The sequence below is a fragment of the Phallusia mammillata genome, chromosome 3, assembly GCF_965637545.1.
Source record: "Phallusia mammillata chromosome 3, kaPhaMamm4.hap1.1, whole genome shotgun sequence".
In the NCBI taxonomy this organism is placed as follows: domain Eukaryota; kingdom Metazoa; phylum Chordata; class Ascidiacea; order Phlebobranchia; family Ascidiidae; genus Phallusia; species Phallusia mammillata.
This window is the reverse complement of record NC_137254.1, coordinates 19700591-19723639: the sequence shown is the minus strand read 5'-3', so window position 1 is coordinate 19723639 and position 23049 is coordinate 19700591. Positions and strand designations below refer to the sequence as shown.

Genomic DNA, 23049 nt, shown 5'->3' with positions numbered 1-23049 from the left:
TTTTTGTGCACCAAGTGACCGATTCTTAAAGCCCTTTAATATGAAAAAGCGAAATAAATGCGTGTGGTAACTGTAACATCATGTTAAAAATTATGTTGAGTAATGAGAATTGCTGGCACCAACGCGCCACAGAACAGTGAGCGGTGAGCGTTGATGTTAGTGCACTGCAGACAGTCACCCGCGGGCCGCAGCGTTGCAAAGACTTCGCTGCTCCGGTATTCGGTAATGTAATGAGCGCAAATTGTGAACTTTGTAAGTTAGAACTAGAAGATATTGTCGCCAAAAGCGAGTCACTTCCAGGAACACCGTGTGATGACGTTGAGTCACGTAAGAAAATGACTGACTTAAAACAGGTTAGTTGTGAAAATAGTATTTTACCTTGTTGCACAATTTAATAATATTTGAATCTAGTTGGCAACGGGCTTCTCGAAAATATGCAATAGATAACTGGAATGTAATATTTACACCATGTATAAAAATTCAATTACCAGGCTTTTTGCCAGATTGGAAAGTTTTTTACACAAACTTCTCAAAATATGCAATTGCAATCTACTCGAAAATGCTCAATTAATTTTGAAATGCACAATCTGATCTAAAATTGTAATGGTCATTTTTTATTTATAAGTGGTTTCTATAAGTAGGCTAACTTACCATACACAATCTACTTTACAAACCATGCAATTAAGGAATTTGATGCAATAAATTTTGAATCATTGCTTCTAGAAATTCAATGTTTACTCTGGACCAAAATGTTTCTAAAGCTCTTAACAAAACAAGCTGTAGGTTTGGTTAAACAAAAAAGGTGTGTTATAAAGCAGACAATATAAGAAACCATAGTTTGGTATAGTTAATGTGTAATTAACAAATGTTTAAAAAAGTACCTCTTTTATTCATGCACCCTGTTACAATCTCACACAGACTCATGAGGCTCTTTGAAGTTAGGAACCATAGTGCATAGTAAAAATATTGTTTGGCATGAAGTAAATATAGGTTTAAACTTATTTTTAGGTTACATTGCAAGCAATAGAAGCTTTGTCCAACCTTGAAACTCCAATACAACTATGTTCCCATGGTGAAGCCCCAAAGTTTCAGCAAGATAATCCATACATTACGCACGGATACCGTTCATTCCTTCCAGCAAAACAATGTATAAAAAGGTAATTGTTGCGTTTGAATTCTGTTATTATCAAAAACGCTAAAAAAATGAAAATATCTTACTCAATTCACCACAACCGAATTGTGGATCAGTTTGTTCATGGTCATATGATTGTTTGTTTTTAAAAATGATAGCTGTAAGATGTATATTTGACTTTTTACAATTTCATCAAAATATTGACTGTGGCACAGCATAATTTATCAGGAAGTTTGAGCATTTAAAACCGTAGCTATTGCATTAAATGACAAGCTGGTAACTGCCAAAAGGCTTCAATGTGAAAGATTTAATGTTAAAAGACATGATAAATACACAGTCCCAGTAATATGACGTTTTAGGATTTGTGCAAAAAACATGTCTTTCAAAAGGGTACATCTGTAATTTCTGCAGTGCTTGTATAAAATCGAATGAACTTCTCAATATTTGGACACATGCCATTGGATTTGGTGTTATTTTTATCCTTTTCATTTATGACCTGACTGTTTTACTTCCACACCTCCATCCAGGAAAAATGGATTATGCCATTTTTAGTCTGTTCTACATGACTTCTCAGGTTAGTTTACATTACCTCATTCAGACATATGTTTTTGAAAGAACTTTGCGGACCCCCCCCCCTTTTCAAAAAGTTGTGCGTAAATTAAATGGCTAAAATCGTTCCGTTTACCACTGAGTGATAACAGGGAGTCGTTATCTCAAAGACACGAGCCTTCAATCTCTTGTATTCGCTTGTTATCTAATCGCCAATTGTGACGTAACAAGGGTTTAATAAGGAGGTTTATGCGCTAACAATCGGAAAGTTACGTTCCGGCTAGGACGCTGGTAACAGTTTCTTGCTAAGTGGTAACTGCACTAAGTGCAACATATCAAACTGTTTTTGCATTTGAACAATGTAAAAGTGTTAAAAACGTGTAATGTTGTGTTGCTTTGATCCGTCAAACACGTATTAGTTTGTCAAAAACATTAGATCGATGTAAATCGAGTTATGTTATTAGGGTAATTTGTTACTTGCCAGGCACAATTTATGCCTTCTGCAGTTACCACCTTTAGTGCATTCGTGACTTGGCGCAACTTAACAGTAGGATTACCGCTTCAGCAAGAGATTTAGATGTTTAGAAATTTGACCCTGTTTTTTAAGCAACGATTTTGATTACCTGACAGTCACGCTTATTTTGCAGCTGCAGTTTGGCTGAGTAAGCTAGATAGCAGCGGCGAACAGAAAACTACCAAGCGTTCGCTAAAATTACCTGTTCTTTCTGTCAATTAGATGGGTAGAGAAACCGCCAATTTCGGAAAAAGTGCTTTGCCGCATAACGCGTCGTTTTGAACGACGTATGACGTCATAATGACATCATTAGGGATTTCCCCCCAAAAAATTGTTGGACCCCCCCTTTAAAAATTTCTGGATACGCCCCTGGTTGTATTTGCAAACAAATACATGTTGATTTACTGCACTTTGTTCCATCATAGGGAAAAAAAGTTCCATAATTAAAAAAATAGGAGCAAAGTACAGTAACATTTTTTGTAACTGTACAATTTAATAATATACTTGTTTCATTTTTAGGTTTGTTTAGCATTTTCAACATTGTATCATATATTTAATTGCCATATCAGTGAACAAGTTGCTAGATGGTGGTATGCCCTAGACATAACTGGAATTGTCCTTGGTATTTTGGGATGCTACATCATCGGTCTATACTATGGCTTTTACTGTAATTTTGTGAGTATTTCACATAACCATATAAAAGCGAAGCTAATGCTATTTTCAACATTTAGAATGTTCAAATTTTCTATGTGAGCATTGTGCTGTTTATGATATGCCTGTCAGCAATTTTAATGATATGTGGAAACTATTTTTCTGATAGGTATGTTGTTTTCATCCTGTGCAGCAAATTTGCCTAAATTTTGATTTTAAATTCAGGTGGAGGAACATTCGAATAATGCATTTGTCTACAATACCTTTGTCTGGACTGGTACCCACTGTACATTGGTACTTTACTTCACCCCAAGAGGAAGTGAAGGTAATACTTGCAGACAAAGAGTTGTGAGGCAAAATTGACTCCTAATAATTAAAGTCTTTAATTTTCAATTTCTTTATTTAACAAAGCTCAAACGGGTTATGTATTTTTTAGCTTTTCTTCCCAGACGTTTTTTTATTGTATGGAATTTTAGCAGTTGCTTTTTTGGTGTATTTATTGAAATACCCAGAACGACTTTTGCCAGGTAAGACCAAATTACAGTACTAGTAACCTGTGATGTACCGAAAAGGTTTTGGCTAAAAGCAAATATTCAATTGCCCAAACTTTAAACATTGTGTTATTGATGTAGGTAAATTTATTTATAACATTTAAAAACTTTTACATCAGTTCAACAAAGCATCTAATATTTTGCAAACAGAATGGCTTGTGTTTTATAAATACAAAAACTGGTAAAATTTTGATCTTTTGAATTGCCAATATTTAAGGTAATTATTGGTCCCCTTCCCTGAAGAGGACACATATATATTGTTATTGTCTATGTATATATATATTTTTTTCTTTTTTCCCGTCTAACGCAGATTTGTTCCCACGTTTTGGTCAAGAAAGAATGGTTCAAACTTTCAAATTTACACACACTATAGATATTGGTCTAAAGATGGTCCATGTGAATTTTTACCCCGTTTGATCCCTCGGTTCACCCACAGCCCCCCAAAACATGACATTTTTAAAACGACTATACTTGCTAAAGCAGATGATTTTGTAGTTTCATACATTTTTGATTGGTACATTGCAGCGTATTTCAAAGTATTTTGTAACTTGAAGTTGTATATATCCATTTTCACCCCTTTACCCCCAAATATCGATTTGTTTGTTCACATGTTAATGAGGTCAGAAATACAAGACTTAACCTGCTGAAATTTTAAACCGCTGTGGATAGGGTGCTCCTTGTTGGCTGGTAAAAATTTCAGTGCAATTGGCTCAGTAATTACTCTTACAGCCCCAAATATGTTTACACATGCTGTCTTTTGTCAAATTTGTGCTTGCTCAGTGTGCAGCTGACGCAATGGGAGTGATTGACGATAGTGGCGCATGGTAAAAAGCCTCTGCTTCACACATGAACGCAGTCGTCACTTGACCATTTTCTCACTGGTTGGAATTAGGATGTTAGTTACAACTGAAAGCATTAATAAAACTGTTTCAGAACAGGTTTTGGACATAAAAAGTCCAGCTAAGCAAACGTATTGTTGGTGTGTAGAAACTTAACGGCGCCAGGGAACGCGGATTAAAAATCCTAATTCAACAAACAAAGGGCTGTTAAGGAAAAAAAAAGTTGAAACTTTGTTAAAGGGTAAATAGTTGGACTCATCCATTTTTCACCTCATGAAAACAACGCGCAACTCCATGTCGAAAAAAGTCCAATTGGGCGCGAAAAGTGCAAACCTGCCCACTGAAAAGTGAATATTTTGGCCTCGCGCATAACTGGTTGTGCTATCAGGCAGTCTTTTTGTACTGTGCAATTAAGATATGTTTGTAGATCATTTAAAAACGTTAGTTATGCAATTGTTGTAACACACAGTTTTGCGTCTTATGGCGGTTAACGTCAGGCCGCTGCTGCCGCGATCAGTGCCATATCTTTATGTAACAACATTCGCATGCCGCAAAACAATGATCGCTGACGGAAATGAAACCATGAAAAATCGACGCAAACCACTGTTGTCTGGAGCTTTGCATTGACCCCAAATTCTTACCTACCATATGCATGCTCCATTCATCCTGTTACGAATTCAAAATATATGTGTGTGTGGGTACCCATTGGTTTTTGCTTGCAAAAACAATTATGTTATAACAGACCACAAAAATATTGGTACCATACTAAATGTATCCATCAAATATATATCCCTTACAATTATGGATGGTGCGTAAATATGGCACAGTTTCTGGAAAATGGAATATATAGGAAAACCACTATTTCAGTTTAACAATGATTGTGCCCTATTTTTACTGTTACCAAATCGCATATGTGTGGGGACCCATTAGATTATGCTTGCAGAAACAATTATGTTATAAAGTGCCAGGAAAAAGATAGGGACTCAATGAAATGTAGGTGCCAAATATATATCCATTATAAATATAGTATATGGTATATGTGCAAAAGCTTACGTGCATCACTATCAGTAACTGCAAAACTCACAATATCAAGAGTTGTGATATTATTTGTGTAAAAAAAATCACATTTGGGGGTGGTTTCACATGTCAACAATTTCAGGTTGGTTCAACTACATTGGACAAAGTCATAATTGGTGGCATGTTTTAATTGTGGCTATCTTTATACATTGGAGAAGGTTTGCCATACAAGTAATGCAGTACCGGAAGAATTCTGACTGTGCTGATTTACGTATTTCTTCTTAGTTTTCTGTATTTTTTATTTTATTATAACTCATCTACAGACTGCAATAAATATGCAAAATGGGGATACATTTACTTGATATAGTGGTCAGTGATTTGTTGAAAGAAGTTCTATAATAAACCATCACTTTTGGACCTGCAATTATTTTACTACTGCATAAAACTAAGTCATTTACTAATATGCAATGGTTTTGCACTACTGTGATTGCAAACACGAGAAAAACACTACTTATGATTCCTGTAGTCTGCTTTGGAATATGAGTTTTTAATAGGCATGAAGTACAATCATTTGTAGGCTGTCCTGCAATAGTTTTGTCCATAATAAGTTGTTCAAGATGGAAGGTTACGCTATATTACAGTGTGATTAGTTTTAGTATATGTAGGTTTTATTCAGGGAGTCGAACCGCTTGTCATATGGGTTCAGGTTCGGTTTGGGTTCACAAGGGTTCGGTTCCGGTTTTTTAAAATGTATATTTTCGGGTTCGGGCAAATAATCCGGTCCGAACAGGTTTGCGGTTTTTAAACCGGTTCAATTTTTATTCGTTTTAATTTAATTCTACCCATCATCTACCTGACCTTATCAAACTCCAAAATAATTTTTCCCGTGCACTGTTATTTTTAACACGCCCTATAAGTTATTATCTCGGGTATACTTCAGGGCGCTGTTTTGAAACAATTCGCAAAATATAGAACAGACTGCATTTTTTATTGTTCGGGTCCATACGTATAGGTTCAACTCCGGTTCGTTTTTTTTTATAAAATTGTAATTAGCGGTTCGGGTTTAATGAAATTAACTGCTCAAAGGGGTTCGCGGGTTCAGTTCCGGTTCGACTCTCTGGCTTTATTGTGTTCTGGAAAATAAACAGTATGGAAGTTTTTCACATAAATTTACTGAATGTTGTCCAATTTGTTTTCGTGCATTACCAAGATACATCAAACCATGCAGACAGGACTTCCAAGTGTTAAGACCTGCCGTTTCTTGAATCAGTTACTTCACCAAACAATAAATGACATCAAATTTTATTCAATTGATAAAAAATCTGACATGCCACAGTGAAATTGAGATCAAAATCATCATTGTGTTTCATGAAGTAAAATACAAGAGACTACGAGAATGATCAACTACATGGAGGTGTAAAAACAAACATCATTAATATTTAGAGTGCTAAATTACAAGAACTTAAACATAGTCAAACAAAAGTATAAACACTCTTGACCTATAATGTTATTAAACAAATCAGGACAATGTCTAAAACAAATAATTTAGGTGTTGCCACCAACACATGCAATGAAATGCAAAATATAGCGGATACGTCATACACATTGTTACAAATAACAAACAACATACTAAGTACTAGTTCAGTTTCATTAACCACTACAACTACAATGAAAGTCCAATCTTTAGTACATTTATAAACCCTGCTACATCAGCATAGATTACATGCCCATCAGTGCTCATCCATGCCTGGGTAATACTTGATGATGCCTTGTAAAATCCAACCTTGGATAAAAACATAAATAGGGCAAAGTGTAGTTTTATGTTAACCACTAATAGAAATTTAGGTTTGTTCTCGTACCTTTCTCACATTAGGACTACCAACCGTAATGTCCTGAAATTTTAAACTGTTGTTCATGTGCTACTGTTACCCACTAAATGCCTTTAGAGCAGGGGTGGGCAAACTGCGGCCCGACAAATGTTGAGTAAATTTGAAAGAGAAGGTTACCAAGCAACGCTGAAAAGTGTTATGAGCATAGGCATAGAGTTTTAAAAGATACCGGAGTGCAACATTGCAGTACTTTGCAAACGGATATTAAGTACGGACCCGCATAACATTTTAAGATGTATACTAAAAGCGGCTCAAATTGTTTAATGTTGGCGCAAGAAATTTATTAACAAAAAAATCGTAGTGCAGCCCAGTGTTTTTCAACCTTTTTTGAATCACAGAACACTTTATGCATTAAAATAACCTGCTGAACACAAAACGAAATTTTATAATGCTGCAAAATAATCGCACTCAAATACTGTGTTTTATTTGAGCAGCAATAGGCCCACCCAATTACATACTTATTAGTGAACAACAATAAATTAGGAAAATCACGATATAACATTTAAACTTGGGATAGTGGATAAATATTTAAATTGCTTTTATTTTTACATGAAAAAAAGTTGTTTGCTCCAAAACTAGCGATTTTCGATTGGTATTCCACTAGTGAAACTAATAAATTTCCTGTGGAACACCTGATGATCTCTCACGGAACACTGGGTAAAAATCGCTGGTGTGGCCTATGTTGCTACAAATGCTTGTTTATTTTCAAACAATTACAATTGTTGCATTTCAACCGATGTTTGTACGATCATTGAAGTGACAACAAACATATTTGTACTTTGCTGAAAACATTCTATGTTAATATTGTGTGTTAAATATACTATAAGGGCCCATAAAATTGAGAACTTTTGAATGCGGCCCTTATACTAAAAAGTTTGCCCACCTCTGCTTTAGAGCCTCAAATGTGTGTTTAAACAGCCACTGTTACACTTAAGACACCATGTGAAGGTAAGAGTAATTGACTGGTTCACAATTGTGGCAACTCTTTATTGCCGTTGGTAAAGAGATTCCTAATTTACGCATCAATGTTTTTGTTGCGCAGTACTTTCAGTGATATTCGTTTTTCAGCGATAAGATAGCAGGTGGGTTTGCAGTTTGGTGCAGGCGAAATACTATTTTGACATGCAATGACCGACCAAATGATACTTAGGTGTCATATAAAATACACTTAATGTTAGTGAAAACTTCATTAATCACTAAAGCCAAAAATTAATTTTTAGAGGTTTAGTTGTTATTTTCACTTTATTATTACATATTAACATAGACAAGAAATCTAGAAGTTCAGGTTGATGTTTTCTTCTAGTTTGTATTCTCAGAATAAATTAATATTACTACCATTGCTTGGATAAACAAGGATGTTATTAAATGCTAGATAAAGATGGAAATGCAAATAGGTTTAGGTAAAAAATATATTAGGATAAAAGTTTGGGAAATGCTTTGTGGAAAATCATTAAATTGTAAACAAAAACAAATTGGGAATATATAGGAAAGCCCTCTTTCTAGTTTGTTATTAATATTTAACACCAATAATTGGAAAACAAACCTGTTTCATAGATTTGCTTTTCCACACCTTTATCATTTGATCATATGATGTTGTAATTATATAATCTTTAAATTCCATGATGCCTGTAATTTTATCATCATGAATCTAAAAAAGTTTTTATTTAAGTGGTGGTCACAACTTTCAAATGTGGAAAATAACCTTTTACCTTTCTCTTGACGCTTGAATCCATTGTAGAAAGATATCCTTTACTATCACCAATTATTGATTCATTTTGGCAATGACCAAGGGCAGATATGAAAGTTTCATCCTTTACAGGGAAATTGCCTAGATTTACAATACTTGATCAGATTGATATTTCATTTATAATTTCAATAAAGTTCTTACATTTCTGGTTGTAAAATTGTCCTTTGTCATTTAGGTATACTATACCATTTTGCTTTGTTTGAAAACAGAATTTGAACCAACCATCTCCATATTCTTTTCTAAATGAGGATATAAAAAGGACAAAAGCATAAAAATATATCAATCTACAAATAATCACTCTTACTCACAAAAGTAATTCAGATTCAAAAGCAAAATTTGCAGAAAGAGAAAATTTCACCAGGTGCCCTTTGCTGTTTCCAATTACAAGTAGTGACTCTTTTTCAACTGACATCATTGTTACTGGGTGTTTGGTATCCAGAGTAGACAAGATTCTTCACAGATAAATTTAAATTTATAATCTACCACCTTTTTACGAGCAAAAAAAGTTTCTTACACTAGGCTTTTACTCTGTTTGGTCAACTTGCAAATTCTTAAAACTCCATCAAACCCGGCTGTTGCAATAATGACTTCACCGTCTGTAATATTTGATGAGGGATCAAATATATGTAGCCCAGACACTTGTTTGGTATGAAGCTGATAAAACAACAACACACTTTCATTTTTCATTACTGTGGTAATTTTCACCACTGGAATTTTGGGTGGAAATTTGTGAACCAACAAACAATTTTTTTACCCAACAAATAAATTTTAACATAATAAATGTCATTAATAAATAATAAAACATGTAAAACACTTTGAGACTACACCTTTCTTTCTGCAACTTTGGTGATGTAAAACTTCATGTCCAAGTGCCAGATTTTTACATCACCATCAATGCACCCAGTGACTATTAAGTCATCACTGACAGTCATGCAAGAGATCTGACTATAGTGCCTAAACACAATGAAAAAATAATGTTCAGGTTGTAAGCATGAATTTTAAACCTATACCTCTGCTGTGTCATCTGTTGGGGCAATGTTTCTATGGAAACATCTGAAAGATTCCAAAATTTAATTGTCTTGTCCTGTGAACATGTGTACAGTATGGATCCGCAATGTACCAAGCTAGTGACCTGATCAGAGTGACCTGATAGATTTACAATTTCCTTTGCCTAAAACATAGGTTATTATTTGATGATTTTTAGCGAAATTCAAAATTCAGACAGCATATCATAGGCCTGTGATTACTATTCTGTAGTTAAACCTACAGCAAATTTTGCTACATTAACTGCAGTAGTAGCAGGATCAGTTAGTTAGTTTTCAAGGAACATAATCTTTTTAATTTGGCAGTTTTAGTTCTTTCATCAAATATTGCTAAAAGTTTGCTCTTCAATACCTTTTACACGACACAAACATTGTAAAAAACTAGAAGGGTGGCTTAGCACATTTTGTTGTTGCATTTACACTATAACCTGTTTTAAAACATTATTATATTTCCTATGCTTATTTTGTATTGGGTCCCATATTAGCCATCATCTTTTATAACCTTAGTCGTTTCTGCAGGCAGAAACTCATGGGTCCCCACACATGCAAAGTTGAAAATAATGTATTTCAAGAGATAACCATGAGAAAGTTGGGTGTTGTAAGGTAAAACACAGTGATCGGCACTGGGTTTAAATAATAATACTATGTAGAGTACAAACTATATAAATTTAGATTCACCCCAGATATTGTTTGAAGTATGTCCTATTTAATGTTCTTTTTCAAAGAAAAGAAGGAGTAAATAGTGGCATAATGAGGTAAAACAAAAATGGACACCTATGAATAGCAAATTCTACAAGCTGTCCAATTTTTATTCAAGAAGATTGTTAAAAGGGTCACCCATTTTAGGGATTAGTTGGTTAAGTTGCGATGCTACAGGGCAAAACATAACATTTTAGGGGACTAGTTGAGTAAATGTTGGGGCTACAAGGTAAAACACATCAATCAAAACCTACTAATAGCATACCCCACATGCTACCCAAATTTTAGCCAATCCCAACACTGTTTAATAAACTCACCCATTTTAGGGGGCTACAAGGTTAAGCACAACAATCAGCTTCTATGAATGGTAAATTCTGCAAGTTGTCTAAATTGAAGCCAATTCTGACATTGTTGGCCCATTTTAAGGGGGTAGCAGGTTAACTAATGGGGTTTGACACACAAACTAAAAAATATGAAACCGCAATGACTCAATCAATAGTACTGCAAATTTTCAGCCCAATCCGCCAATGTTTTAAATTTGACCACTAGAGGTGTTTTGAGCAACAACCGTTAATGTTTCTGACGTCATAAGGCTGTTAACAACCATAACTGCCATGGTGCAAAAACGTCCACCAAGCAACCCACAAAGTCACAAACGAGTAACATACAACTGGTTGCCCTTGTAATACTATTGTGCCACAGAAATCTTTCGTTTGTGGTGCCCAGTAACATACAAATACGTTTTACACTTTGGGGGCTTGTGGGGTAAATGTTAGGGCTACAGGGTTGAAAACAACAATTTACACCTATAAATGGCATACTATGCAAGCTATCCAAATTTCAGCCAATTCTGACACTGTTTACAACCTTACCCATTTTAGGGGGCGAGTGGGGTAAATACTAGGGTTATCTGGACAAACAAATTGGGATGTACATCTACATAACTATATCTACCATCTGTATAACAGGGTTCCCGCGCAATTTTTGTTTATAAATTCCATGACTTTTCCAAAACTTTTCAAGAAAACCCCCCTGAATTTCCATACCCTTATTTTTTTTAAATCGAGCAATTCCCATAGTAAAACTAGTAAAGAGGCTTTGGGAAATGTAGCCAATTTTCCATACTTGCAACGAATATACAAACGTTACGTAATTTGAAATTCCTATCTCTATCTGGCATTTTCAGGTGCCAAATTCCATACTTTTTCAAGGATTTTTGCAAAAGTTGGCTTTTTTCAAAACTTTTCCAGGCCTTAAAAATACAAATTTAAATTACATAACCTTTCCAGGTTTTCCATACCCACGGGAACCCTGGTATAAGTTTCAGCCAAATCCATCAAACATTTGATGAAAAAACGAGTCGGACAAACTTAGGGAAGAAAATAACACATTTTAGGGGGCTAGCAGGGTAAATACTGGGGTTATCAACAAAAACAAAGTGGGATGCACATCTACATAACTATATCTAGCACTTGTATAAGTTTCAGCCAAATCCATCAAACATTTGATGGAAAAACGAGTCGGACAAACTTAAGGAAGAAAATAACACATTTTAGGGGGCTAGCAGGGTAAATACTGGGGTTATCAACAAAAACAAAGTGGGATACACATCTACATAACTATATCTACCATCTGTGTAAATTTCATCCAAATCCATCAAACATTTGATCAAAAAACGAGTCGGACAAACTTTGGGAAGAAAAAAAAGAAAGAAAAACAACAACAATTTGAGTAAAATCAATATGTGTCCCCTTCAGGGAAGGGGACCCATAATAAATTAATGTTTTTTTTTTGCAATAACCTCTAATGGTTTCCATGTTTCAATTGTACCATTATCCAAAGCTACTGCAATGACCAAAGAACTGTGGTGATTGGAGGAGAGTGATTTCTTGATTGCAGTTTTGGAAATCTTTGCACAATGATCTTGCTGCCATTCTTCATACATAACTTGGGATGGCCAATCTAAACCATCAAACACAACGTAACCTACTTTGTGGGGTATATTTTTTTAAAAAGGATTATTAATGTTGCAAAAGATTTCATATTTTTTTAAGTGGACCAGGCCATACAGGTTCTTTGGTCAAGGCAAATGACTGTGTCACCACCACCACCACCACCACCACAGTGCATACAAATGAAAAACATTTTTTTCTCCACTGTGCCACAACATTGCACACATACATTAGACATTATACCTTCATTTAGTATATCAGACACTTCATTTTGTGTGGCAATAATTTCTTCACCACCTATTCTACAGTCATTTATTGGAACGTCTGTCTTGATAGAAGTAATTTCTATTCCATTCAGTGACCATAAAAGAGCAATTCCCTGATTGTCAGATGAAATGATGTAATCCAATTTACTACATACACTGGTTATAAATCCCTTGTGATTTCGTAGTATGTACAACAAATCTGCATTTTTCCAAATTTTTACCAAAAAGTCATTAGATCCTGTAACCTGTAATATTGCAACCAATCATAACATTAGGGAAAAAAAAATCTTAAACTAAAAAAATCTTAAAAAGTGGATTATAATTTTGCTCACCACTTTGCCTTCAGAACAGCACCAACAACATGTTGTTATCCAATCCTTGTGGGCATTATTTACCACTAAATCAGGTTTAGCTTCATTCTTTCTCAATTCAATAACTGCTGGAGCTTTCCAGTACATAATATTTTTGTCTTTCCCTCCTAGAACAATATTAACAAGCATAAAATAATAAAAACTGAAAAACAATGTTTTAAAGTGCGATTTTAACTCTCATGTGAATATATAAAAAGACATGTTTTTAAAAGTAACAAACATTTAGAACACAAAAAAGGACAACATTTATAACACCTGAAACAAGTCTTGTTCCACTTTCATTGAAACTAATGCAAGTTGGTACATCAGTGTGTGACCTTAAAACACTGACAGGGGAAACAAAACTGGCATTTGAGCTAAATATTTGCTTCAATGACCACAAAACAATAGTGAAGTCCTCTGATGTTGAAGATACATAGACTTGAGAACAAGCTAATGACAAAACTGGTCCTAAACACAGTTGTACAAGGTTAATATCATACTAACTGAAGTAAAAACAAACTTTCTTTGTCCTTCGTAATTGTGTTTACTCAAAGTTTGCTATAGCATTAAAGTAAAATCTTTCAGTACATAACCAAATGTTTGTGACTTCATGCAAGCAAAATATTACAAACAGTGGTTCAAAATATAGCACAGGCTTTGTCAATAGAAATAAAAACTGGTGTCAGTTCATGAAACTTATCAATGTTTATGACCTAAAAACGCAAGAGGTATATTTCATTTAAATGCATCATTTACCTGTGTGACCCTTAAGTGTTGAAACAACTTTTAGGTTTTCTACTGATGTGATGTTAATAAGTTTATCATCTGATCCAGAAATTACAAATTCTTGTTCTTTGTCTCCCCATTTTTGCAGTGTCCAACAAATACACCTACATTTTTTCAAGAATTTTAAATTACCTACTTAAACAATATTTGCTAACAGGGGTTCTGAAGATGGAGGTTGTGTCTTCTTCGAAAAATTAATGTAACAACAACAGGTTATGAATGTAAAGTTTAGTTTTATAGACAATTTTTGAGGATTAATTTTTAATGTTGTTGCAAAATCAACTTTAAACAAATACTTCTAGCTAACATGTACTATTCCTACACTTGTAAGACATGGCACAAAAGTTGACCTGCAAATATATTCTTTAGCTTTGTTAACCCAATCGTACCTTATAGGTGCTTTGTGAACAAGAAACATCTCCTGGTGGTAAGTTGTATCAACATGAGCAACCGTGATTTTGCTTTCCCAAAAGCCAACTGCTACTTTGCTATGGTCCCTGTTCAATGCACAGCACAGAGCATGATCCAGTGTCTAAAAGAAAAGTTGTTGTTTTTACTTTTTACTAATTTTTCTCATGCACAACATGTTTTTTATACTAATTTTTTAAAGCAAAAATGAAAACACAGAGAAAGGACCATAATAAAGAATGCATTTTTAAAGTGGCTGCTTTTCTCGTGACCAACCTTCTTATTGGACTTACTGTAGTGTCGGATTTCAAACATCCAATTTTTCTCCCCAAATTACCATTCCAAACACGAACAGTACCATCACTGCTATTGCCCTTTCCACTTCCAGCAACCACAACATAGTTGAAAGTTGGCATATAACTTAAAACTTTAGCACTCATGTTTGTCTTAATCTCAGTAATCAAGTATCCAGTGTTTGATGACCAAACACACACAGTGACAGAATTTAATGAAGTAGAATATAGATATTCCCCACATTTAGAATATTTCAGGGACAGGACCTGGACAACAACACAAAGTCAGGAAACGTATACCAATTATCAAAGAATAAAAAAAGAGAAATGCATGTGAATTGTCAAAGAATCACTTACTGAACTGCATCCACTATGAAAAACAGCAAGTTTTTTATTGTCAAGATAACTCCAGATTTGGATTGACCCATTCCATAATCCAACTGCACAATGTAGTTTGTTGGGATGGATATCAATGCAGTTTGGAATGTTTGCAAGCACTACTTTTACACAGGGGAACGTTTCCAATGCCAATTGTGACTTGTAAGTTGACACTTTCCACACACATAACATCTTGTCGAAGCCAATGCTAAGCACATAATCTCCACTGATTGGCATAGACATAGAAACAACTGACTTTTTGTGTGATTTAACTTCATTAACAGCAACACCACCTAAATCAAGGTTTATCAATTTATACAATAAAGCCACAATATGTTTTAACATTAGAAAAATATGCTTTAGCATTTGGTCACACAAATACACCAGATGGATTCAAACTAATATCTGCACCATAAGTTTTTCTTTACGTTTTTTGAACAGCAAAAATTTGCTAAAAATTACACCTGATTGAAGTTTGTGTGCAGCAGAAGTAAACAGTGTAGTTGTACAAATTTGTGTCATTATTAAGAACATAGTGTAAACTGAGGCACATACAAAAATAAAAGAGATACATTTATTTGGGTGACGTATTATACCTTTGTCATTCCAAACAGTAATTTTTCCATCCACTTTTCCTGACAACAGCAAATGTTCAGAAACGTACAACAGGTCAGTAACTGAAGCCACATCATGAATGAACTGTACTCTTTCACCCGTAATTGCAGAGAATATCACAATCCTCCCATTACGTGTACCACATGCAAGTTTTGAACCACTGTGAACAGATTGAACTATTAGTCATGAATTGACAAGAATAAATGCAGTAAGTTATATTACTTCACAGCTCATTTTTATCCAAACACAACATTTTATTAAACAGGCATACCCAAATACCAGTCTTTTAGCTTTTACTCAATGAGGAAAACATTCAGATAAAATTTTGAAGATTTTTTTCATGACAGAAGCCAGAAGCCTGTTTGAAGAAAATACCTTGGCGAAAGTGCAATGCATTGTGGATGAACATCACGCATTTCTTGCAATGTTCTTTCACAGTAATTTATCTCCTTCTTTGATGACCAACATAAAACTAAAGTTTGGCACAGTTAGCACCAAGAATGTCACACAAAAAGAAGTTTACACTACCTTGCTCAATGCATTCAAGGTTTTCCAAAAAGGGGTGGTAGCCAAAATCAGCTAGGTATTGGTTGATTACAATAGGATATTGTTCCAATGCATGTACAGAAGATGAAATACAAGAATGAAGTTTTTGCAATTCAGTCCTAAAATGTATGTTTCTTCTATTTTTTCTTTGCATTTTATAGTATAGACCGGTTGCATCATAAGACAAACCAAACAAGTAATAGGCCATTAGTTAATGATTGTTAGGCCATGTCAGTTTGCTACACATAAAGAAAGACCAAAATAACATTTTTGTGATAAAAATGAATTACAAATTGAGTGAAAGTTGACAACTAGAGCAAAATCTGGTGGCCACATAATAAATTAGTCCTAAAAGAGCAACAATGCTGAAACTTAACAGGAATCCTTGGTTGAATAGTCATATTAAGTGCAATGTTGCTCACAAGTGGGGCACAGGCATTGTTTTGATCATATTAAAAACATTAGCTGCATAAATTAGTCCTGACTAATTGTTAATTACCCATCCATTTATATTTAAAATTAAGCAGTTTAAATGACAGTGAAAATCATAAGTAGACCATGGAGTATCTGCAGTTCCGTTTTACTGACAGTAAATGAGCCTGTTGTACCACAAAGTTTCATAAGCCTCTTCAATGATGCCCTGTAGCTAAATTTGCTACATGTAACGTACCAGTTACAACCATCCACATGACTTTCAGATGCAAGTTTGTAGTCATTAAGTAATGACTTGGCACAACCATAATAGCATTTTGCTTGAACAAAGTTCATAGATGTGAGGAGTTGCGACAGAAACTTAGAATCTCCTAAAACAAGGTGAATAAAATTCAACGGAATTTCAAAAAGCAAAAAATGAAGACAACCTACCACCAGCATGTAAATGATATGGAAGCTGAAGTAAAGATTCTGTCATAGATTTGTTTGGGGCATGGCCATCCAGTGTCATCAAATAGTAAAGAGCAATAGCTTTGTGATAAAACTTTTGACTTTTGTCACCATTCAAAAAGTACCTAAAACAAACGTTTCTTTTAAAACTCAAGCCTGGTTGTCTTCTGTTGTTTTAAACACAGTTAAAATGTAAAAAGCACAGATAAAGGATCAAGACTTAATCATATCCCAAAATCCAACTGTTCAGCATGTAAATGAAATAAATGGTGATTTAACACACAACATGACTCACAGAAAATATAAACAAAATGAAGTACTTGTACATAAAAAATTTATACCTTTTTTTAACTGCCTCCAAATGCATTGCGTGATTAAACATTAGTTTTGTAGTTTTAGGCTGATAAACAAATGGTGATATAAGGTGCTTGATTTGGCAAAACCGAGATCTTTCTAATTCAGATTCATCATAATACCTGCTCATTTTTAGGTTAGACTCTGCCATTAAATGCATTTTATTTCAATACTGACCACTTTAGCCAGTTGATGAGATGATACAAATCTTCTTCCTCAATTCCAGCAGGCATACAGGAAATGATACATAAAGTTGCAGATATAAGAAAGGCATCATTCACATAATGTTCAACTGTCTCAAGCCAGTAGTGCAAGAGACTGTTAACATCACCAGGCAATTTGTGCAGCATCAAATCCAAGGTTGAATACTCTCCAAATAACCTATCAATTTTTTCACAGAACTTTCATTTAATAGTAACATCACTATCAATAAAAAATTGAAAAAAAACAGGGCAATATTATGTTTGTAATGTTCATGGTGATGTTAGTGTTTTTGACACAAGTAAAGATGTAAGAAAGATAACAGATAGTACAGAGGGTTGCAATAAGTAGTACAAAATTACATTAAACAGATGGAACACCCTGCTTCTGTGTGAAATGTTTTATCTATATGTTGAAGATAATAAACTGAAATTGCTTACTAACTAACACAAAACTGTCTTGTTTTAACAATGGTTGAACAGGATCACCAACTAAGAAAATGTAATCTAATTGAGCAATAAGTTAAACTTACAATAACGGAAATAACAATAATAACAAAAGACAAATTCAATTCTAGAACTCTGTTCAACTTTAAAGCTACACAGAAGTGTTTTGTGACAACACAATAGACACAAATCCCTATTTGTCACCATTTAAAACTAGAAGGGTGTCTTAGCACATATTGCCATTGCACATATACTCTAACCTATTTCGTAATGGGTCCCATATCAGCCACTGTATTTTATACCTTTAGTTGTTTCTGCAAGCAGAAACTCATGGGTCCCCCACACATGCAAAGTTGTAAATAGTGCATTTTTTGAAAACTATAATAAATTTTGGTGCTATGAGTTTAAACAGGACGAAAAAAAGTCTGCAGAAATAATCATGCTGTGTGAGATAGAAACTACACAAGTCACATTTAATTCATCAATTGTTTGCAAAATTTACCTATTTTAAGGATTAGTGGGGCTACATGGTAAAACTCAACAATCAACACCTCAAAATGGCATATTCTACGAAGTGTCCAAATTTTATGAAATTGAGACATTGTTTAAAAAGTTAACCCTTTCAGGGGGCTAATGGGGTAACTGATGGGACTGCATGGCAAAATTGACAATTGACACCTAAAGATGACTTTTGCACAAACTGTCAAAATTTTAACGAACTCAGCCAATGTTTACAAATTACACCTATTTTAGGGGTTAATGGGGTAAAGGTGGGTCTTACAGGGTAAAACACATCAATGAATAATGTGCTCAAAACTGTCCAACTTCCATATAGTTCTGACATTGTTTAAAAGTTCACCCATTTTAGGGGGCTAGTGAGGTAAATATTGGGGCTACAGGGTGAAACAAAATAATCAACAGCTAATTATGGCAAAATGAACAAACTGTCCAAATTTCATCCAATTCCTGCATTGTTTCACAAATTTACCCATTTTAGGGGACTAGTAGGGTAAATATTGGGGTCACAGAGTGAAACATAACTATCGTCAGCTTATTATAGCAAAATGAACAAACTGTCCAAATTTCATTCAATTCGGACATTGTTTAAAATTTCACCCATTTTAGGGGGCTAACGGGGTAAACACAACAATTGACACCTAAAAATGACAAATTCCACAAGCTGTCCAAATTTCACTTAATTCTGATACCGTTTTAAAAACTCACCCATTTTAGGGGGTTAGAGGGGTAACTGATGGGTTTTAACACCCAAAAGTATAAAATATTAAACCACAATGAACTAATCGACAGTCATGTAAAATTTTATCCAAATCGGACAATGTTTAAAATTCTGACCACTAGGGGTGTTATTAGCAACATTCCTTAACGCTTCTGGCGTCATAAGGCTGTTAATACTCCCTCTGACCGGCATGTCCAAAATGCCTACCAAGTAATGCACAAACACATGTACCATACGTTCTGTTGCCTATACTATACCGTTACACCACAGAAATCTTTCGTTTGTGGTGCGCAGCAACATACAAAAACGTTTCACATTTTGGGGTCTAGCGGGGTAAATACTGGGGTTATTAAGTCAAACGAAGCAGATGGCACATCTACATAACTATATCTACCATCCGTGAAAGTTTCATCCAAATCCACCAAAGATTTCATGCCAAAAGTTCATGGACAAACTTCGGCGGAAAAAAGAAAAAAACAGAAAAAAAGAAGAAAAAAACAGAGTGAAATCAAGATGTGTCCCCTTCAGGGAAGGGGACCCATAAATATTAATGTAAACTTACCTTAAAAACTCGCAGGCCAACTTTAGGTAAATTGGTCGATAAGACTCATGTTTCAACAAAAGTTTTCGGAGCTGATTATCAAAGCCCTGTTCATTTAGCTTTTTGCTGTAAACTGACAAAGTTTTACGCACAACAGCTGCAGAATCTCTGCATAAAAAAAATCTTTCTTGTTTAACGGTACCTTTTCAATTAATTTTATACTTCATACCTGCCATGTAAATATGGTATTTTGTGACAGTAGGTATGTTTTTGTTGCTGAAGCAGAGAATATGCGAATCCTTTCTCGATGCAGCTTAGTATAAATATCACTCCGTCAGCTGGGTTTGATTGGATCCACTGTAACAACGCACAGCAGGTTAGGTATCTACAAGCATGTTTTACCAGTTTAATGCCTTACCTGCAAGTTGTTCATTGCTTTCGATTTTAACAAAGCATCAATGTCATCCACCACAACCATGATTTGTTTGGAACTGATTTTTTTTAACAGCTTTATATAATGCCAAAACAAGTCAATACTGTCTTTAAGTGATTCTCCATTCATTTGCAGATCTGAGTCAACAGTTACCCAAGATACTTTTAGGGAAAAGAAAATTATCCAATTTTTCTTTTATGGATCATAAGAACTAGGGATGGGCCGGGCCGAGCTAAAACCCGAGTACTCGGTGCCGAGCATCGCTATTTTTTTATGCTTGGTGCTCGGCCAAGCAGTTGCACAAACTGACCTGAGCATTAAATTTGCCTATTCATGCCCATTTATATGAAACTAGTGTTCGAAAAGGTATCCAAGAACAAAAATGACTGTTTTATTAAATGCGTCAGATATTGCAATACCTTGTGGGGTCTGTAGAGCTTACTGCATCGCTGGTGATGTAAGAAAGCTACAAAACTAGCATGGAATTGGGAATGTTTGTGACGTCACAATGCACCGAGCGTGCTTGGCCGAGCACCGAGCATTAACATGACATGCTCGGTGCTCAACCAAACAGAACATTTGCAGGTTTGGCCCATCCCTAGTAGGAACATATTATGGTTAATTGCAGTAAAAAAGGTTTACCTTTGTGTTTCAAGTGCAGCTTTAACTGATATGACAGTGCATCAAGCAAGTATTTGGTGCTGTGTTCAGTCTGAGGTGTAAATCCAACGAAGTGCTTTACAACCAAGTACCTAAATAAATTGCTGATAGTACATTTACTGTTATGTGATCAAATGCAGACATAGATAGGTAATTAAACAAAGTTGTCACAATCTAGCCAAGAGAAAAATTACCTGTCACTTTGTTGTTCAAATATTTTTGAAAGTTTAGCCAATACACTTGTTTTGCCGCATCCTTTAGGACCATACAAAATATGCGTCTCTCCATGTGATTCATTTAAAGCTGCATGAAGTTTGTATGTTATTTTTTTCATGAACATGTCGACTCCAACAAACAAAGATGAATAATATTCTGATAAATACTCTTGGTTTGCATGGTTCTGTAAATGATTTAACTAGTTATACTAAAAAACTTCAATGTCACAGATGTATTACTATATCCATTCGGTTTGTGGAGGTATTCTTGACTTCAGAGTAAGCACACACAGCATTCCACAGATCAGATAAAACCATTTCAGCAAATTGTGTTAGATCACAGGCAACAGGTTTTCCGTCTGTTGATATCGTCCAATCAGCATCATAACTCTCACAATGCTCAAAGTTTGCTATGCAATTCCTTAAATCCTATAAAATCATGAATCCATTTTTTGAACTCATGACAAATCTCTACATATTATAGTGGAAAAAAATTACCTGGAGTTTTTGATTTTTAGATGCTGACTCAGCAAAATGTTTCTTAACATTTTTTTTGGTTTTTGCAGTTTCTCCACGTAAGTACATAAATACTCTATTCGATCTGTTCACAGAGATGCAGTTCATGCCCTAAAGGAAAATTTACTCAACCGATGTCCAGAAAATTGCAAAAGTACACATTGTATATAAGTAGCACCTGATAGATTTCAAGTTCTGTAATCGATTTATTGGTTAGGTTTGCTGGAATACATTCTTCGCTAGGCAAATCTTTAGGGTTTGGTATCCAACCATATCTGTCCCCAACGATTCCTACAAGAAATCCCCATCTCATACTTTATTTCACTTGTATGACTGTATTTAACAATAACCCACCTACAAATAACTGGCAATTTTTAATTTCAGTTAGGCAGAGTTGAATGAGGTGCTTCTTACTGACATTCGGGATACCCCATGTAAAATCACACTCAACAATGTTTTTGCCCAACTTGGCCCCTCTTCTTCTTAGTTCAGGAAACACAAACTTTGATAAAATGTTCCTTTCTCCAACCATATCTAAGTTCAAATTGTAAATGCATTCATGGAAAGCCAAGTATCATTATTCATAGGCATTTGTTAATAAAACCAGGAGAGTGGCTTGCCTACATATTTGAATTTTTTTTATACTGCATGTTATATAATGGTTATTCACAAACATCGTTGGCCATACTTACAACAGATATACATTTGTTACCTAATTTTAAATGGGTAGCTTTACACAGCATCATAGTATCTCCTAGTGGAAATGATTAGGTCCCCACACATATTTACATGCAAAATGCTAATGTTATTGATAGGATGCAAACATTTGTATGTTAGGAAAAAAATGGTGAAAAACGACAAATGCATTATGAAATTAAACCCAAGCTTCAAAACTTTAAAAATTCTTGCCCACGTGTTTTACACTATTGGCATGTTTTACATTAGCTGACAACAAAAAAAGGAACACAAATACAGTAAACGTTGGGTAAACTGGATTCGGTTAATCAAGATCTTAGCCTAATTCTGACAAAACTTAAGGTACAAATGATTTGTAATGTGGTAAGTGTTTAACTCATTGACATCTGTTAATCCGGATCTTTGCCTAATTAAGTTTGAAAGTTTATTTTTAGGCCCAAACCTATGAATATAAAAATGAAGAGTTGGGGTAAATGTGTGTAAAAGGATAAATCTAACTAACAAGGGTGAAACTCCTGAGCCATGTACTTTTATAGGTATAGCTGTTTATAATTTTTGCACATTTCAGGAGCCATTGCTAAAACTGCTGGGTCAACGGGGGTCAAAATTACAGTGCACTTGAGGTAACATAAATATATTC

The 23049-nt window shown here is 34.7% G+C and overlaps 2 protein-coding genes across 4 annotated transcripts in view; one reads left to right on the top strand and one right to left on the bottom strand.

Moving 5' to 3' along the window:
- The first annotated feature begins 24 nt into the window (after positions 1 to 24).
- LOC145219194 (progestin and adipoQ receptor family member 3-like) lies at positions 25 to 5610 on the top strand. 2 transcript variants are annotated; one of them, XM_080086590.1, is made up of 8 exons: positions 25 to 353; positions 1009 to 1157; positions 1544 to 1706; positions 2715 to 2870; positions 2927 to 3015; positions 3072 to 3171; positions 3283 to 3373; positions 5396 to 5610. In XM_080086590.1, the coding sequence occupies exons 1-8, from the start codon at positions 231 to 233 to the stop codon at positions 5536 to 5538; spliced, it is 1014 nt and encodes a 337-aa protein (XP_079942716.1). In that variant the 5' UTR covers positions 25 to 230; the 3' UTR covers positions 5539 to 5610. The 2 variants fall into 2 exon arrangements, with proteins under 2 accessions (XP_079942716.1, XP_079942717.1); XM_080086591.1 differs by lacking the exon at positions 2927 to 3015 and having other exon boundaries at positions 98 to 353; positions 5396 to 5530.
- Positions 5611 to 6539: 929 nt separating this feature from the next.
- LOC145219193 (telomerase protein component 1-like) overlaps positions 6540 to 23049 on the bottom strand; it is a 45204-nt gene continuing 28694 nt past the window's right edge. For both annotated transcript variants that reach the window (XM_080086588.1, XM_080086589.1), the window contains 32 exons: positions 22068 to 22247; positions 21892 to 22004; positions 21696 to 21824; positions 21438 to 21626; positions 21177 to 21382; positions 20965 to 21074; positions 20308 to 20459; positions 20119 to 20246; positions 19911 to 20057; positions 17642 to 17845; positions 17452 to 17586; positions 17093 to 17235; positions 16899 to 17031; positions 16211 to 16347; positions 16058 to 16154; positions 15664 to 15842; positions 15047 to 15360; positions 14690 to 14956; positions 14378 to 14520; positions 13959 to 14092; positions 13476 to 13670; positions 13182 to 13327; positions 12827 to 13094; positions 12433 to 12593; positions 9900 to 10060; positions 9717 to 9843; positions 9404 to 9543; positions 9198 to 9341; positions 9031 to 9128; positions 8852 to 8970; positions 8686 to 8790; positions 6540 to 7036 (listed from right to left, as the gene is read on the bottom strand). In XM_080086588.1, the coding sequence (XP_079942714.1) occupies positions 6917 to 7036; positions 8686 to 8790; positions 8852 to 8970; positions 9031 to 9128; positions 9198 to 9341; positions 9404 to 9543; positions 9717 to 9843; positions 9900 to 10060; positions 12433 to 12593; positions 12827 to 13094; positions 13182 to 13327; positions 13476 to 13670; positions 13959 to 14092; positions 14378 to 14520; positions 14690 to 14956; positions 15047 to 15360; positions 15664 to 15842; positions 16058 to 16154; positions 16211 to 16347; positions 16899 to 17031; positions 17093 to 17235; positions 17452 to 17586; positions 17642 to 17845; positions 19911 to 20057; positions 20119 to 20246; positions 20308 to 20459; positions 20965 to 21074; positions 21177 to 21382; positions 21438 to 21626; positions 21696 to 21824; positions 21892 to 22004; positions 22068 to 22247 (5024 nt within the window). In that variant the 3' untranslated portion in view covers positions 6540 to 6916. The remainder of the gene's footprint in view (positions 7037 to 8685; positions 8791 to 8851; positions 8971 to 9030; positions 9129 to 9197; positions 9342 to 9403; positions 9544 to 9716; positions 9844 to 9899; positions 10061 to 12432; positions 12594 to 12826; positions 13095 to 13181; positions 13328 to 13475; positions 13671 to 13958; positions 14093 to 14377; positions 14521 to 14689; positions 14957 to 15046; positions 15361 to 15663; positions 15843 to 16057; positions 16155 to 16210; positions 16348 to 16898; positions 17032 to 17092; positions 17236 to 17451; positions 17587 to 17641; positions 17846 to 19910; positions 20058 to 20118; positions 20247 to 20307; positions 20460 to 20964; positions 21075 to 21176; positions 21383 to 21437; positions 21627 to 21695; positions 21825 to 21891; positions 22005 to 22067; positions 22248 to 23049) is intronic.

Excerpts from the sequence above, each read along its gene's own strand:
- LOC145219194 (XM_080086590.1), top strand. The coding sequence starts at position 231 with ATGAGCGCAAATTGTGAACTTTGTAAGTTAGAACTAGAAGATATTGTC. Across the intron at positions 1,707-2,714 it reads TGTTCTACATGACTTCTCAG|GTTTGTTTAGCATTTTCAAC; the intron begins GTTAGTTTACAT and ends TTTCATTTTTAG. Across the intron at positions 3,016-3,071 it reads GGAAACTATTTTTCTGATAG|GTGGAGGAACATTCGAATAA; the intron begins GTATGTTGTTTT and ends TTTTAAATTCAG.